Genomic DNA, 19342 nt, shown 5'->3' with positions numbered 1-19342 from the left:
ACTTCAGGATTCACAGTGTCGACATCCTGCCTCCCAGAGTGTGTAGAAAAATCAGCCAGGTAAAACCATATAAAACAATTAAATCAAACGCAGTAAATAAATCAAAAATGAAATAAAATTCATTAAAAGTTCAAAAGGTACTGTTGTGGTCCTTCAGCCCTACGCGTTTCGTCCGAAAACGGACTTCCTCAGGGGCAAATAAAAGTCTAGTAGTGAAAGTTCCTTCTTCCGTCTTTTTAAATGTGCTGATAAATATCCCGCCTTCTGAACAGCCAATCGTCATGCGTCAATGTGATATCCTGTCACCTGTATTCAATTTGCGTTCCAGACCTCTTTTTCGTCTCGGCGATACATAGAAATACTTCCGGTATTCTGTGGAACGCACATGCGTTCCACGCTCGTAAAGCAGGAAGTTATCCAAAATACAGATACGAGCATAATAAAACGGGGGGAAAAAAAAAAAAAAGGGCAGCAATCAGATCTTAGAGGAATAATTACATGATAAATCAATTCACTAGATATTAAAAGAGAGAAAACAAATGCTGAATGTATCAATATTTTTTTGGAACATTTATACCAATAGGATCCATTAGATATAAAGAAAAAGAGAGTTAATACATAATAGTCATTAGGTAATAATTTTCCTAATAAATAAATAAATAATAATCGTCAGACATTACATTTTGGTACCAATGTTAAAATTATAAAAAAATATAAACATAGAATATAGAAATACTAAAATACTATCATAGTAATGTAAATAACACCATACCAACACTAATAATAGAAATATATATATGAATTAAAAAGTTAACCTTAAGAAACCAGGTTGAAAATTCAAAACGATCTTGGATGACTTTAAAAGATCATGATTGGTTATTCACATTAATATGATTAAAAAATTCTAGATACCGATATATCACCTCTCTTAAGAATTTTCATTTTAGATGGGATCAAATTTATTTTAACTCATAATTTTTTTAGTTTTAACAATAAATTTTATTTACAGCTAAAGGGCAACGCCATGGGTACCAAATTCGCGCCAAGCTACGCCAATATCTTTATGTATAACTGGGAGACTTCCAACATTTGGAATAACAACCCTTATGGCGCGAATTCGGTACTATAGCGTAGATATATTGACGATATTTTAATAATTTGGAAAGGCCCTTTTAATTTACTACAATAATTTTTTAATCATATTAATGTGAATAACCAATCATTGATTTTTACCCCCCACGCAGATCCTTATAGTGTTAACTTTTTAGATCTGACCTTATATGTGGAGAATTTAACTATTAAAACTAAAACATTTTTTAAACCCACAGATGCCAATTCTTTTATTAATATTAAAAGTGCACATCATCCAAATTGGCTTTGAGGTGTCCCCAGAAGCCAATTTACTAGAATCAAAAGAAACTGCACAGAAGAAAGCAGTTTTTTAGATCAATCAAAGGTTCTCAGGAAGAAATTTATAGAAAAAGGATATTCTCCTAAGTTTTTAGACCAAGAAATAAATAGATGTAAAAATACTGCTAGGAATGATCTTTTAATCAATAAAGTCAAAAATGAGAATGCTAAAGATAATTTTGCCCTATCCTTTGTTACACAATATAATGCCCAAGCCTTTAAAATTCAAAAGATTTTACAGAAGCATTGGCCCCTCCTTTTTGAGGACGAGCTTCTTAAAAAACAAATTCCATCTGTACCTAAAATGATATTTAAGAAAAGTAAGAATTTTAAGAACGTTTTAGCTCCTAGTACTTTTAGAGTTAAAGAATCGGATACTATAATTTTTAAAGGCTTTTACAAATGTGGCAGATGCAAAGGATGCAGATTTTTACCAAAAAAAAACCCAATCTTTTAACAGCCATATAACAGGAGAATCATTTGAAATTAAAGAACATATAGATTGTAATACTACCAATGTAGTGTATCTTTTAACTTGTGGATGTGGGATTCAATATGTAGGGAGGAAGAGTAGAGCTTTAACCCCTTCAGGACGGAGTCAATAGTGCACGTTCTGATCAAAACAAAACGTAAACAAAAACTGGAATTTGCGCTATATGTCTGTTCACCCGTAGTTCCCCTCTTTCATATTATATGCACCCACACTTATTATATATCATTTTGTTCAGGAGAAGCAGGGCTTTAATTTACCATTAACTATTCATATATGGAATATAATTTATTATGAATAAAATAAAAAAAAAACTGAGAAATTTATTTATTTTTTAAAAATGTGTAGTTCCACCTCACATTTTAGCTGTAAATGTCATAATACTGTTAGGTTTTACTGCAACAAAATGCACATATTTGTAATCAGCGATGTCTCACGAGTACAACAGTACCCCCCATTAACAGGTTTTATGTTGTTTTGGAAAGTTACAGGGTCAAATATAGAACGTTCCATTTTCCAAAATTGCACAGCATATTCAATGTGTGGTCTTACCAGTGATTTATAAAGAGGCAAAATGATATTCTCGTCCCGAGAATGAATGCCCTTTTTCATGCATGACAATACCCTACTGGCCTTAGCCACTGCTGATTGACATTGCACATTGTTGCACAGTTTGTTGTCTATAACAATTCAAGTCCTTTTCGTGTGTTGTTATCCCTAATTCGCTTCCATTAAGGGTATACGTTGCTTGTGTATTCTTTACGCCGAAGTGCATAACTTTGCATTTTTCAACATTAAATTTCATCTGCCATTTGAGTGCCCAGTCCTCCAGTCCATCTAAATCCCTCTGCAGCAAAGTAATATCTTGCTCACATTGTATTATTTTACAAAGTTTTGTGTCATCTGCAAACACTGAAACATGACTTTCAATGCGGTCTTCAAGATCATTTACAAACATGTTAAATAGAAGGGGTCCCAGAACAGACCCCTGAGGGACACCACTTGCCACCTCAGTCCAGCTTGAAAATTTACCATTGACGACAACTCTTTGTACTCTGTTTTTAAGCCAATGTTCTACCCAAGAACAGGCATTTTCATCTAGACCGATTTCCTTGAGTTTGAACACTAATCTTCTGTGTGGAACTGTATCAAATGTTGCTGCCTAATTTGTGGTCTGTAACAAATCCCTCTCATGTGTTGGTATCTCAAATTCACTACCATTTAGGGTCAAAGTTGCTTGTGCATTCTTTACCCCAAAGTGCTAAACTTTGCATTTCTCTACATCACATTTCATCTGTTCTTTTAGTGCGCAGACCCCCAATGTATCAAAATCCCTCTGCTGCAAAGTAATATCCTGCTCACAGTTTATTACTTTACAAAGTTTTGTGTCATCTGCAAATACTAAAACATGGTGTAACGGATCGACGGGCACCCCGACTGGGTACCTCCGTTGAAGGATGCTCCTAGCGCTTCCTAAAGACTCCAAGCACGACAGCAGACACCACAACCACCGAAGCATACGAATGCTCTCAAGCATATGAATGCTGTAAACAGCTGAACAGGAAACGCATACAATCAGCTTACACTCCTGGCAATCAGCATACAATCTAATTCCCCCAATAACGAGACAACGCTTCGTTTTGAGGTCAAGCAGAACAGACTGTACTGGCACATACAGCCTCTATTATTCACAATCCACAAACATAGTACAACCAATCAATCCATACAATACACACAGACACTCCTACACAAAATCCTCCCCTCTGCCTGTGATAGGATTACTGAACACAATGGGTAATATAATTATCACAGGCAGAGAAATACAGTTTTGTAAAACATATCACAGGGACCCCAAAACATGCAATAACCCCATAAAATAAAGTATATCCTCGGAACCGGGGGATCTGGGTGAACCACATATCCAAAATTCACCCAGATCCGTTCAGTAGTTTGGAAGATACAGTTTAATGCAGATTTCACAGAACATATACAGGCTATATGAAAAATAATTACTGTATAATGTGTCCCCTGTTGTATAGTTTAAAACTACTGCACAATGTCTTTGTGCACCAAATACAGGCGAGATGGCACCGTGTAGAAAAGTCCAAACAGTGTCTGTGAGTTAAAATGGCTGCCATCTATTGTTCTCACCATATGCCTCTGATACATGAAATGGTGGCCACCCAGTAACTCCACAGTATGTCCCCAGATGGTTCTTAAAGGGCCAGCAGCAGCATAATAAAATACAATATGCCCAAATCAGTTCCTAGAAGGGCAATACATCCCAGGGCCATAGTCACAGGGCAAGAGGCTGGCAAGCAGTCCTCTCCAGGCACAAGTGGCGGGGCTGGTTCCGCCCCACATGGCTTTCAATGCCTATTTCAAGATAATAAATGAATAAATGTTAAATAGAAGCAGTCTCAAAGCAGAACACTTACCACTTTTGTCCAGTTTAAAAATTTACACTTAATGACAACTTATTATACTCTATCCTTAAGCCAATGTTCTACCCAAGAACAAGAATAATCATCTAGACCAATTTCTTTTAGTTTGAACACTAAAGTGAGGAACCATATCAAATGCCTTGGCAAAATCCAAGTAGATCACATCCACTGCAACCTGATCTACACTTCTACTTACTTCTTCCTAGAATGCAATTAGGTTAGTTTGACCTGACTTAAGTTTCATAAAACCATGCTGATTTTTGCCAATAACAAAGTTCTTCCCAATGAATTCCTGATTATTATCCATTAATAGCCCTACAAATACTTTCCCAGCCACAGAAGTTAAGGTTACAGGTCTATAGTTTCCAGGCAATGATTTTGAACCCTTTTTAAATATAGGAACAACATCTACCTTCCTACAATCCCTGAAACAAAAGAATCTTGAAAGTTTAAATACAGAGGTTCACTTATTTCCAAAATTGGCTCCTTACGTACGCGTGGGTGAATACCGTCAGGCCCCGGAGCTTCATTTACATATATATTTTTTTTTAACTGCTTGCATTACATTTGCCATGCACCCCCCTCCACAAACCAGACACCTCCCTCCCAGTATCCCCCCTCTCTCTCCCATCACCCCCCCCTCCCTCCCAGTATCCACCCCTCTAACAAAACACCAGCACCCCACACACACCAGTATACCACCCCTCCTCTCCTCACACCATCACCCCCTCACCCCACCCAGTATCCCCCCTCTCACACCATCACCCCCCCCCCCCACCCAGTATCCCCCCTCTCACACCATCACCCCCCCCCTCCCTCCCAGTATCCCCCCTCTCACACCATCACCCCCCCCCTCCCTCCCAGTATCCCCCCTCTCACACCATCACCCCCCTCCCTCCCTCCCAGTATCCCCTCTCTCACACCATCACCCCCCTCCCTCCCTCCCAGTATCCCCCCTCTCACACCATCACCCCCCTCCCTCCCTCCCAGTATCCCCCCTCTCACACCATCACCCCCCTCCCTCCCTCCCAGTATCCCCCCTCTCACACCATCACCCCCCTCCCTCCCTCCCAGTATCCCCCCTCTCACACCATCACACCCCCCTCCCTCCCAGTATCCCCCCTCTCACACCATCACACCCCCCTCCCTCCCAGTATCCCCCCTCTCACACCATCACCCCCCCTCCCTCCCAGTATCCCCCCTCTCACACCATCACCCCCCCTCCCTCCCAGTATCCCCCCTCTCACACCATCACCCCCTCCCTCCCAGTATCCCCCCTCTCACACCTTCACCCCCCCAGTATCCCCCCTCTCACACCATCACCCCCCTCCCTCCCAGTATCCCCCCTCTCACACCATCACCCCCCTCCCTCCCAGAATCCCCCCTCTCACACCCAGCATCCCCCCTCTCACACCCAGCATCCCCCCTCTCACACCCAGCATCCCCCCTCTCACACCCAGCATCCCCCCTCTCACACCCAGCATCCCCCCTCTCACTAGGGATCGACCGATATTGATTTTTTAGAGCCGATACCGATACCGATATTCTGTGAACTTTCAGGCCGATAGCCGATATAATTTGCCGATATTCTGTACATTTACCATTTTGGAAAATAAAAAACTATTTCTAAAGGTAAATGCATAAAATAGACATGCCACGTGTAGTGGATGCAGTGTGTTTAGACAGGGGAGCTGTGTATGTGTGTGTAGTGGATGCAGTGTGTGTTTGTATAGTGTGTGTGTGTATATAATGCAGTGTGTGTTTGTATAGTGTGTGTGTATATAATGCAGTGTGTGTTTGTATAGTGTGTGTGTATATAATGCAGTGTGTGTTTGTATAGTGTGTGTGTATATAATGCAGTGTGTGTTTGTATAGTGTGTGTGTATATAATGCAGTGTGTGTTTGTATAGTGTGTGTGTATATAATGCAGTGTGTGTTTGTATAGTATGTGTGTGTATATAAATCTAATGCAAACAACACCCAGAGCTTTATTATAATATATACTATAGTGCCATATTATCCAGCAGCACCACCACCCCTCCCCCCCTGACTGACTACCAAGGGCTGCTTGCTTCTTTATTATAATTTAAGCTAGTGCCACTGCCAAATGCCAATATCCACCACCACCCCCTCCCCCCACCTCACTGACTACCAACTAAGTGGATTTATTAATTTATAATATACTAGTGCCAATTTTTCCAAATGTCAATTTCCACCACCACCACCTCCCCTCCCCCCACCTCACTGACTACCAACAAAAGGCTTTGTTAATTTATAATTTACATTTATAATATACTAGTGCCAAATGCCAATTACCACCACCATCACCACCAACCTCCCCTCCCCCCTCACTGACAACCAACTAATTGCTTTATTAGTGACAAAAAATGGCATTTGGCAAAATTTGCACTAGTATAACTATATTATAAATGTAAATTATAAATTAATAATATTAATAATATTAGTTGGTAGTCAATTTATAATTTACATTTATAATATAGTTATACTAATGCCAAATGCCAATTTCCACCATCATCCCCCCTCCCCCTGACTTAAACTTCCAGTTCCAACCAAGGGATTAATTATAATTTAAGATGCCAAAGTGCCAATATAGTTACTTAGTGTGCCACCATGTGCCATCCGGCATCCGACCACAACCACCCCACTTAGTAACCTCTAAATAAACAATATTCATAGTATTACATAAAAATCATAGATATAAATCATAAAAGAAAATTACCTTTTTAGTAGACCAGAAAAGGTGGCAAATAAAGCGATCCAACTGGGCTGGCAGTGACACACAAGCGGCAGAGCAGACAACTCGGCTGGCACACGGCACTGACTGAAGCCACTCCTCCAGAGAGCACTACTTCAGGGCGGCCGGGACTTCAGCTCCTCTCCCGCGATTCGTGCGCACTTCTTGTTTTGCCGTGCGGAGCAGCGAGACGGGGGCGCACCCGCTGGACGCATTATCGGCATTATCGGCAAGGTTAGATGCCGATACCGATAATTTAGGAAACTGTGAATATCGGCCGATAATATCGGTCGATCCGATAATCGGTCGATCCCTACCTCTCACACCCAGCATCCCCCCTCTCACACCCAGCATCCCCCCTCTCACACCCAGCATCCCCCCTCTCACACACCCAGCATCCCCCCTCTCACACACCCAGCATCCCCCCTCTCACACACCCAGCATCCCCCCTCTCACACACCCAGCATCCCCCCTCTCACACACCCAGCATCCCCCCTCTCACACACCCAGCATCCCCCCTCTCACACACCCAGCATCCCCCCTCTCACACCCAGCATCCCCCCTCTCACACCCAGCATCCCCCCTCTCACACCCAGCATCCCCCCTCTCACACCCAGCATCCCCCCTCTCACACCCAGCATCCCCCCTCTCACACCCAGCATCCCCCCTCTCACACCCAGCATCCCCCCTCTCACACCCAGCATCCCCCCTCTCACACCCAGTATCCCCCCTCTCACACCCAGTATCTCCCCTCTCACACCCAGTATCCCCCCTCACACACCATCACCCCCCTCTCACACCCAGTATCCCCCCTCACACCATCAGCCCCCCTCCAGACCGGTGTCTGCGATGGGCACTCTCCACCCAGGCAGACAGTATGCCGCCACGCCCCTCTTGGTGTCTGGTCCTCAGTCACTGGCCGAGGACCTGACAGTCTGCCCTAAGGCGTTTTAGGTGGCCGCGAGGCCTTAGGCCAGTGGTTCCTTTTTTGACTTTAGTACCACTTGGCAGACCATTTCCATAAATTGTACCCCCATGTTCATAATTAATAGTTATTATTCAAATGTTTACTTTTTCTCTGCCCAATTTGCCCATTTTTTCTGGGACAGTGGAGAGGGGTGACAGTGGCAGTGTGGGAGGACGACAGTGCCGAGGGGGGCGACAAGGGCAGTGTGGGAGGACGACAGTGCCGAGGGGGGCGACAAGGGCAGTGTGGGAGGACGACAGTGCCGAGGGGGGGGGGGCAAGGGCAGTGTGGGAGGACGACAGTGCCGAGGGGGGGGGGCAAGGGCAGTGTGGGAGGACGACAGTGCCGAGGGGGGGGGGGGGGCAAGGGCAGTGTGGGAGGACGACAGTGCCGAGGGGGGGGGGCAAGGGCAGTGTGGGAGGACGACAGTGCCGAGGGGGGGGGGGGCAAGGGCAGTGTGGGAGGACGACAGTGCCGAGGGGGGGGGGGCAAGGGCAGTGTGGGAGGACGACAGTGCCGAGGGGGGGGGGGCAAGGGCAGTGTGGGAGGACGACAGTGCCGAGGGGGGGGGCAAGGGCAGTGTGGGAGGACGACAGTGCCGAGGGGGGGGGCAAGGGCAGTGTGGGAGGACGACAGTGCCGAGGGGGGGGGCAAGGGCAGTGTGGGAGGACGACAGTGCCGAGGGGGGGGGCAAGGGCAGTGTGGGAGGACGACAGTGCCGAGGGGGGGGGCAAGGGCAGTGTGGGAGGACGACAGTGCCGAGGGGGGGGGCAAGGGCAGTGTGGGAGGACGACAGTGCCGAGGGGGGGGGCAAGGGCAGTGTGGGAGGACGACAGTGCCGAGGGGGGGGGCAAGGGCAGTGTGGGAGGACGACAGTGCCGAGGGGGGGGGCAAGGGCAGTGTGGGAGGACGACAGTGCCGAGGGGGGGGGCAAGGGCAGTGTGGGAGGACGACAGTGCCGAGGGGGGGGGCAAGGGCAGTGTGGGAGGACGACAGTGCCGAGGGGGGGGGCAAGGGCAGTGTGGGAGGACGACAGTGCCGAGGGGGGCAAGGGCAGTGTGGGAGGACGACAGTGCCGAGGGGGGCAAGGGCAGTGTGGGAGGACGACAGTGCCGAGGGGGGCAAGGGCAGTGTGGGAGGACGACAGTGCCGAGGGGGGCAAGGGCAGTGTGGGAGGACGACAGTGCCGAGGGGGGCAAGGGCAGTGTGGGAGGACGACAGTGCCGAGGGGGGCAAGGGCAGTGTGGGAGGACGACAGTGCAGAGGAGGGCAGGGGCAGTGTGGGAGGACGACAGTGCGGAGGGGGGCAGTGTAAGTGTAAATTAAAGCAGTAGCTTAGATAGGAAATAGACTGTCTAGATATTTGATATGGATAGTGCATAAAACAAGAAAAGAAAACATGTAACATATTCACCTTCCTATGTTCTTTTTTGTTGCAAATCTACAGAAACGTAGACTTTCAAGCCATACCCTCTGTGTTTGCTATGAAAGCATTTTAACTTGCCACTTTAGTTTCATATTACATGCCCCAACATAACTTTTTATGCTCTTCGTAGCTTTTGACCTAAGCTCATTTTGAATGTCTAATTTTGTTCAGTCAAGGAAAGAAAGGAAAGAATATAAACAAGCTTCTTGCAGCTTCCTTTATTAGCATGCAGCTAACATTCTACCTCAACCTTTTAACCTAGAGTGGCAAATAAAAGAATTGCACATCTCACTAAAAGGAGTAGCAAAGCTTTTTGGGAGATTAAGTTTAACAACTTTCATAATTAAAATATTTTTAAAGTAAACTATTAGTCTAAAATCTGAGTAGAACAGATTCTATGCAGAAACATGTTTGAAACCATCTTGTGCACCCCTTTTTTCATTGAATAATGCTCTGTTGGCCATTTTTCTTTAGCATCCCCCCAAATATGCTATGTGGGAAAAAGTAAAAGTGTACTTGTCTGAATCCAGCACTGGGCAAAGCTCAAGGCACTGTTTGGCACACCCATCTGATGCCAAAGGAGCCTTGTGGAGGCCCGGTTAAAAGCTTCTCAGAGCAGACTGTTTGGACCATTCAACCGGCTCAGAGAGTACGAATGTGCCATAATATATACACCAACCTCTATTTTGTTGTGGTACTCGGACGTGCTGCATTTCTTCACCAGATCTACCACCTTGTTTAGGAGTTGGTTGGACTTTACAGATTTGTCAGGTATTTTCATCCGGCAGTGAGGACAGGTGGGTTCATTATTGGAGACGTTCCAATAACATGTAATGCATTCTCGGCAGAAGTGATGCATACAGTCCAACATCACTGGGTTAGTCAACAGCTCATAACACACAGAACAGGTCAGCTCCTCTGAAAGGGTGGTCTCAGGTGGCACTGCTTTCGCCATGTCTGTTTAAGGAGTTAAAAAAAAAAAATAATTAAAAATAATACTTTCATAAAAAGAAATTTAAAGTCTCCAAGTTTGTGGATGTGGAAAAGTGAATGGGTCTCCCATTTCACCATAAAAGGCATTTAAAAAGTTCTGTATGATTTAACTATAATTTCTGCATGTGGACATTATGCTCAAATGCGGACATCTTTTTACATTACATTGCCTTTTTCAGTAAGCTGTACTATAAAAGGATGAAGGAATATATTAAAAATTGAAACAAATTACATAACCTTAATGTTTAAGTTGTCTGGAAAGCAACGTATATACAAAATTGCTGTTTATTATGTCTGTTTGCTATGCAACCCATGTTTGTTTCAAATAAATGTTATACTATTTCCCCCCCCCCCCCCAAAAAAAAAAAAAAAAAAAACCAGTTTGTTACACTAATGGAGATTACATCTAAATATAGCCTTTATTCCACATGAAAGCAATGTTCAAATCGCAACCAAAACAATGTCTCTACAAATACTACTTTAATAGCCTACACCCAATGCAATGACACTTAACTAGTTTATTAAAATGGACCAAAGCACCTGGAGACCACCTAGTGTCATTCCTCACCTCCACATCTTTCTGTAGAGATGGAATCTCTACCATTCTGAGCCAAGTCCAGAGGTCTTGACTTTGGAAAGCTGACAAAAATCTGCGTAGGAGCTTCAAGCTCTCCATAGGAAGTAGTGGAGGTGGGGCGCGGTGCTCAGCAGACTTCAGGAAAGAATTCTAACATTCTAAAAACAGTTCAACATCATACAATGGGGTAGTGCCAGGGCACTACAACCACTACAGTGCACAGGATTCCATAGTATGCAGCACAGGTAGAGGTCTGCATAAGTTCAGTATTTAAACTAAACCTGTAGGTTAAATCTGCATTGGTGGCCTTTCATGTAAATGGTTTGAAGCTAAAAGTAAAAAAAAAAAAAAAAAAAAACTTTTTTAAAAAGTGCAAACTTTCTTCAGAATGCAATATTCTGGGTGGTGATTTAAATCAGCATATTCATTCATCACCTGCTTAAAGAATACGAATACACATATATACACACACAGAAATGTTACTGTCCCTCCCCTTTTAGTTACCCAGGTGGTATAATGCACATATCAATGTATGACAAAATATCTAAATAATCTTTACATTTTGCTGCACACCGATAGGTGTATTTTTTACCCATCCAAATTGTTTTTCCCAAAACGAGTTGTAGGACCAAAATTCATCCAAACCGAAAAGCCACATGGATAAATGCTGAATCACCTAAACTAAATTGATTTGTTACACGTGTGCATGGGTGAAAAAATCTGTTCCTCCAAATAACTACATTTTATCCATTGAGCTGTTCCGGTCATGTGTTCTCACGCTTTATTTTTCTGCTTTTCGATAAGTAAAGCAGATAAGCAGCACCATAACTACTACAGCTTGTTGTAGTAAATATAGTGTCTGAGATATCCTGGCTGCCTCCCCATGATTTTAAGGAAGGAGTGAAGCCACCTTAATTTAAAATGGCTTGACCTCTTACTTGCAATCTACCACAGACACTCATTGTAAGAAGTAGTCTAACTATTTGCTAATGGTTTGGCAAGCAACTTACCTAGGGTCTACTATGCTCCAGTCTGACAGCTGGAGGCTCTCATTAAACCAAGCCAGGAGATGCAGGGCTTAGCTCATGGACTGCAAGTTATCTGATACTCCCAGCCAATGAGCAGGGCTTGGCTCTGCACAACTAATGTAAACTCTATGCAGGAGTCAGTGGCGTACACATGACCCATGGGGCCCCGGTGCGAAAATTGATCCGTGACGTCATCTTCCGGCTCCGGTATCAGTGCAGTGCGCGAGGGACCCGAAGAGGAAGCACTCAGGGGATACTGCTCCCTCGCGCGCCCGCCAGCCTGCGCGATGATACCAGGGCCAGCCTCGGAGGGCCCTAAGGTGGTCAACTCCTGGGCCCCCCCAGGAGAAGAGGCTGGCCACAGTGGGTATGCCACTGGCAGGGAGTATACACAGTGTAACTGCCCGGTGCCCATCTGGACCTTTGATAAGTTGTAAAACTGTTTGCAAATAAGTTCGCGATTTACATTGGTGGTATGCGAAGGCACTCCTGGCAGTAATGCATTTACACATGTCCTGTCACAATTAACTCTTAGCAAAGCTATGTTAAATTAAGTGTGCCAGCCTGACTTAATTTCTAATTCATCATTCCTCACTTAATATACATGTATGAGATGCAGTAACCTTTGCAGTTACTCTGACATTCAAGGAACACTACAGCACTCCTATAAAAATGTAAACACCTTTACTTCCCGCCACACTGGGCTCCCCACAGCCCACGAACATGGAGGAGTTCATTAATCCTAAAGAATGAGCCAATACAACGATTGGGCCATGTGGAAGCACTGGGAGGATAGTGCACATGCATAGCAAATTGCTATGCTACGCCAATAATCATCTCCAACTAAAGATGCATTAAGTCAACGCATTTCTATGGGGAGTATTCAGGGTCTCCAAGCAGAGCAGAGGTTGTAAGCCCCTCTAGTGGCAAGCAAATGTTTACTGTACGAAAAGTGTCAGTCCTTCCGTCCCAAGAAGACGCAGAAGTTTAAACCACTGGATCTACAGGAGAGGATATACAATCCTAAAACTGGTGGGAACGCAAAGTGAATTTTAAATGTAAGGCCAAAATAATAGAATTTCTCTAAGTCACCTATGATTCTATTTTGACCTAATATTTAAAAAAAAAAAAAAAAAACCCACTAATTTGAATTCGTGAAAGTTCCCACTTCATTGAATAGTCAATGTGTGCATGCACATACAAAAAAAATGTCAATAACTTAAGTTGTAACACATTTATTAATATATAATTATTACACAAAAACAACTGAGAGGTGTGACAAGAGATGGGAAATAGGGAGGAGAAAAAAAAAATTGCCTACATCATGTAATTTGGTAATTTGTCTGACTAATGAACAATTTGCCAAAGTGCTGCATCTACCGAATTTCGAACAAATCGAGATTCATCCAGACACGAATGCACAAGTCTAGTAGTTTCTAAGCACTTGTTCTTTTCCTTTAAGGCTCACTATGGCTGAAACATTGTATTTTTTTCCTGCCGAGTTGAGATGCCTGTACCTTTATTTGTAACAATATATTTGAATTGGATAGGACTGAGTTGCTGGACCTATTGATATTTTCCAAAGTGAGACACTTTAATACTGGTCAGTTAATTAAACTAGTGTGATTTTGCTGACACATGATATGGAACGGCACAGGCATTTAGAGCATGGCTTTATATAAAACTTATACTAAAATAAAGAACATTATTTAGAACCAGACTGATAATGCGAAAAAGTCATGGATCTTTAAGCAGCTATGCATGCAGCCAACAGAGCATAATTTGGAAAGGCAAAAGCCATTTCTCTCTAAACAACCTACATCCAAAATAACCAAACTAGTTATATAAAAAAAAATAAAAATAAAAAAATAATAAGATGTAAATGTATTCTGTCAGTTCAGCCAAAATTCATTATATTTACCAGCAGGTTCCAAAAATTAAAATAAAAAATGCACAATTAAAATAAGTTGGCATTACTTTATTTGGTCCTGAATTACAGGGGAATTAATTTCTAAACCAGTTTGATAACTGGGGAAGAGACAACACTGCATCTTTAAAAAGGAGTTTAAAAAAAAAAGGGAAGGGAAGGTAGGAAATGAAGCTATATACAAAAAAGGTATAAAATAGAACATTGTAAAGGTACTGCAACTACCATCAGAAATTTTGGAGAGCTTCACAAAGTCACAAACTTATGTAGAAATAATATTCTATCGTTTTAAAACCACCCTGTTGCTTGCCTACATTAAGGATTTGTAGCTAGCTTCTCTGGGGTCTCTTGGGTAATGGACTGTTACAGTTTGATGGCTTCCAATGCTCTGATGCCTAGAATCTTTAATAGGTCAAGAGAAAGTGTGATGACATCACATCCACCCAGCACACAAGTGCAAAAAACAGATTTTCAACACAGTCTGGTTAAGGGCCTGCTTGTTGAAATTTCTTCAAACTAACCAAAACATTCACACACGGTCCACAGAATTCAGAGTATGTGAGCAAGCGATGAAAAAAAACAGGCATGTATTAGAAAGGAAAAATATCACATGCTTAGATACAGAAGGCTTTCTCTTGTGTTTTTTTTTGGGGGGGAGGGTACGGCCATCCAAGAATTATTTGCGTACAGACTCCTCAGCTGTAACGCATACACCGAGCAGCATCCATCCTTCGCACACCATCATCATGAGGGACTCAGCAAGACATATGCACTGCAAAAGTTCCAGTCTCACACTCCTAATTAATTCTTCTGAGCTATTCAACTAAAATTTGTTCTGGTTTCCTTGTTCTGCTGAAGGATCTGTATTACTTGTCATGCTGCACGAGAAGGAGACCCAATACAGAAGGACCCTAAAGTAATTGCTCCACAAATTGCCTAGTGAATAAAGTCATGCATACAAGTTATGGCTTAAAGAGACACTAAAGGTTCCCAAGTCAATGAAGTGAGGTATTGGTATAGTGATTATTTTTTGCATTTGGGCAGTGGAATGTCCCTTTAAGTTAAGGGGCCCTCTGATATAAAATAGTGAGGAGACACTAAAGCATTACATGTTTATTATTTCTAATGCTATAGTGTTCCTTTAAATTAACACATATAAAAGTTACATCTGTGTGAAGTTATTGATGCTGAAATGCCTAGGCCATGAGTAGGCAACCTTCGGCACCCTTGATGTTGTGGAGTACATCCCCCATAGCTCTTACAGCTATAACGCTGGCAAAGGCTCAGGGGAGAGGTAGTCCACAACATACGGAGTGCCGAAGGTTTCCAAGTCAAGCATGGCCTAATCATTGTCTAACCTTTGGGGTTAAACTATTTCAAAACCATTTAACTATCTTCTCGGTACTGCCTATCGCCAGCTGCCAAGGCAATCCTTCCTGGACTCTATGGTGGTTAAACCCCTGAAGGTAATATGGTGCCCAGTGACTCCAATCTCAGCAGAATTTCATTATGATTAAATCGTTAAGGGGGCTGAAAGTGAGTTTACAACATTCCTCAGAAATTTACTTTTTACAGCACTGTTCGGTGAATGAATACAGTTTAATATTTTCCTTTTTTTTATTTCAGGAATATATTAATAAATCTGTGCATTTCCTTGCTAGTACACTACAAGCTTTACACGTAAAATAACAAGACGTCAATTCCTCCATACAGGAGAAAACAAAAAAATAACCCACCCAGCACTTCATGCTTCCTTCCGCAGACGAAATCTCCGACCATTTCCTTGTACACCACGTTCTCTGATTTTACTGTAGACTTTCCTCTATTTCACTCTAGTTTTGTTTTTCTGCTAAAACACAGACAACTCTGTACTTTTTCATCTGGGAAAACTATTAGCTACTTTTTACAATTGTAACACATTAACTGTAATCAGTCAATATAAGCTGCTGCATTTGTAGCCAACATACTCAATACTAGAGGATTTGACAGCGGTAATATCTTGATCCACATGATTGCAGTCTTTTTAGCTCACTTTTGATCACGGTGTGCGTTTTTTTGTACACATATTGTTTATATATATATATATATATTGATGTGAAATAAAGTTTATTATCTTATATTGATCTTTACGCAGGAGGTAGATATAGTGAACTGGTTTGACTCCTGGATTTGGAGCTAACTATCTTCTCTACATTCTTCTCATTGTTCATTCCCCAGGGTTATGCCCTAAACTACCTCCGTAACCCCCTATATACTCCTTGTCTAGATTTTTCTAGTTTGGGGTTTCTATTTTGTATTGTACTTAAAGGACCACTCTAGGCACCCAGACCACTTCAGCTTAATGAAGTGGTCTGGGTGCCAGGTCCAGCTAGGGTTAACCCATTTTTTTATAAACATAGCAGTTTCAGAGAAACTGCTATGTTTATAAATGGGTTAATCCAGCCTCCTAATCCTCTAATGGCTGTCTCACTGACAGCCGCTAGAGGCGCTTGTGTGATTCTCACTGTGAAAATCATAGTGAGAGCACGCAAGCGTCCATAGAAAAGCATTGATAATGCTTTCCAATGAGACCGGCTGAATGCGCGCGCAGCTCTTGCCGCGCGTGCGCATTCAGCCGAATGGGAGGAGAGGAGGAGGATCGGAGGAGAAGAGCTCCCCGTCCAGCGCTGGAGAAAGAGGTAAGTTTAACCCCTTCCTCTCCCCAGAGCCCGGCGGGAGGGGTCCCTGAGGGTGGGGGCACCCTCAGGGCACTATAGTGCCAGGAAAACTAGTATGTTTTCCTGGCACTATGGTGGTCCTTTAACCCCTTAAAACTGGAGGGAGTACTATACTATTCTAAGCGTCTCTAAACACCGCAGGGCGTAATAGTACGCCCTCCGTTTTTTTTGTTTTTTTTAACTTACCCGGTTGGGGGTCTCCCAGGGAGCCCCCCGTGGCACGTCCGACGTCCTGCAGCCCCCCCCCCCAGCCATGTGAGTGAGAGATCCTTGCGAGGACCTCACAATCACATGGCCGGGTTAGCTGCCTGGTGCATTGCCAGCAGGGGGACTAACTGTAATGACAGTCCCCCTGCTGGCTGGAAATAAAAAAAATGATATATGATCTAAGTGTATATATATATATATATATACACACACAAATAAAAATATGTATATACGTTAAAAAATTAAAAATAAATAATTAAAAAAATATATAGATGTGTTTTATTTTGTTCTAACTGTATTGTGATAATATATATGTACATATAACTAAAAATATTTAGAAAAAATTATACACACAAAATATATATATATATATATATATATATATATATATATATATATATACACATACACACACACACACACACACACACATACATACATTAATTCTACATATATATTTATGTAATATTTTTACATAATTAGGTATCTTAATTAATTACAATTAGTGGGACCTGGCTGACAACCCATGCCGAAACTAAAGGGAATTTAATTTGCTAGCACTATATTTAACCCTATAACTTTCCAAGACACCATAAAACCTGTACATGGGGGGTACTGCTTTACTCAGGAGACATCGCTGAACACAAATATTAGTGTTTCAAAACAGTAAAGTGTATTACAACGATGATATCGCCAATAAAAGTGAAGTTTTCTGCATTTTTCACGCACAAACAGCACTTACATGGACGATATTATTGCTGTGCTAAATACTTGTGTTTCAAAACAGTAAAAAGTGTGTTCAGCGAAGTCTCCCGAGTACAACAGTACCCCTCATGTACAGGTTTTATGGTGTTTTCAAAAGTTATAGCGTCAAATATAAGGCTTGTTTCATTTTTTTCACATAAAAATTCGCCAGATTGGTTACGTTGCCTTTGAGACCCTATGGTAGCCCAAGAATGAAAATTACCCCTATGATGGCATACCATTTGCAATAGTATATAACCCAAGGTATTGCAAATGGGGTATGTCCAGTCTTTTTTAGTAGCCACTTAGTCACAAACACTGGCCAAAATCGGCGGTTTGTTTTGCATTTTTCACACACAAACAAATACTAACGCTAACTTTGGCCAGTGTTTGTTACCAAATGGCTACTAAAAAAAAGACTGGACATACCCCACTTGCAATACCTTGGGTTGTCTACTATTGCAAATGGTATGCCATTATGGGTGTAAATTTAATTCCTGGGCTACAATACAGTCTCAAAGGCAACGTAACCAATCTGGTGAATTTCAATTTCATGTTGCCATCTCAGAACAAATGAAAAGAATATCGCTAGCTTTACCGATCAATTGCAAAACTACTTAAACATTAGAGTTACTACTTGATACAACTTGCACTGTGCCTTTACATCGCTGGTAAATCTGCACATCATGTGCTGTACAGTCAGCTACATCTCCCATGATCCCATTTCCTTTATAGATTGTAAACAATACTGGCAATGGATCTGCACAATAGCTATCAGAGGGTTACTAATATTGGAATGGTTAGTGTTCAGACGTTCCCCAGATCACAGTACTGGCTCACATAAGGGAAGAGAAGGGTCTGAAGACGCTTTAACCCCTTAAGTACCAAACTTCTGGAATAAAAATGTGTCCTTAAGGGCTTACCTCAATGCTGTGGGGAGCTAAAAAGGTTAACAGAAACAATGGTCTTTGCAAAGCACATAACCTGCAGCATGCACAAGGTGGACAATAATATAGTAATTCTGTATGACCAATGCTCGTGCAAACTCCCACTAACCTGGATGTAGATGCCTTATTCACAGGTGTCCTTGTTACAAACTAGAAAACAGAACAACTTCATCCAGAATGACAAATGAGCAGCCAATCAGAGCTGAACTATCAATTCTTTGCCTCTGTTGTATTGGCTAACCTTGTCACATGACCACAACCCCCAGAGCTACTCCCTCTAAATCACATGGATAGCTGTTTTATTTAACCACTTCAGGACACTGTTACAGTTTGCTTATTTTGTAATTAAAAACTTGAGCATTTTTTACATCTTTAGTATGTGTGTGTTCAAATACAATTTTTTTTTTATCTCTCATTGTACCAACACATAGTATAAATATTTTTTTTAAGGACAAAAAGGTTTTTAACCTTTAAGTTGATGTAACATACACATATATAAATTCCCATTTATAACAAAAAAGAAAAAAGCTTCTGGCATTAATAATGTGTACACAAGTAGTTCAGCTATAGAAAAGTAATTCAAAATAAATTAATTAATTTGCCCCGATTTACAGAGTTACAGATTTTAAAATTTGGTGTGTTTATCCTCTAAGTTTAACCCTTTAAGGACACATGACTTGTGTGACATGTCACGATTCCCTTTTATTCCA

At 42.2% G+C, this 19342-nt stretch overlaps 1 protein-coding gene across 1 annotated transcript in view; it reads right to left on the bottom strand.

The window, feature by feature from the left end:
* The window catches only part of LOC134602725 (nuclear factor 7, brain-like), a 67861-nt gene extending 49031 nt beyond the window's left edge, over positions 1-18830 (bottom strand). Inside the window, exons 1-2 of the mRNA XM_063447901.1 lie at positions 18742-18830; positions 10172-10449 (exon numbers count right to left, since the gene is read on the bottom strand). Coding sequence (XP_063303971.1) covers positions 10172-10447 — 276 coding nt within the window. The 5' untranslated portion in view covers positions 10448-10449; positions 18742-18830. The remainder of the gene's footprint in view (positions 1-10171; positions 10450-18741) is intronic.
* Between the last annotated feature and the right edge of the window lie 512 nt (positions 18831-19342).

Source organism: Pelobates fuscus, chromosome 3, assembly GCF_036172605.1.
Source record: "Pelobates fuscus isolate aPelFus1 chromosome 3, aPelFus1.pri, whole genome shotgun sequence".
Classification (NCBI taxonomy): Eukaryota; Metazoa; Chordata; class Amphibia; order Anura; family Pelobatidae; genus Pelobates; species Pelobates fuscus.
Note: the sequence above shows the minus strand (reverse complement) of the source record. Positions and strands in the feature narration are given on the sequence as shown.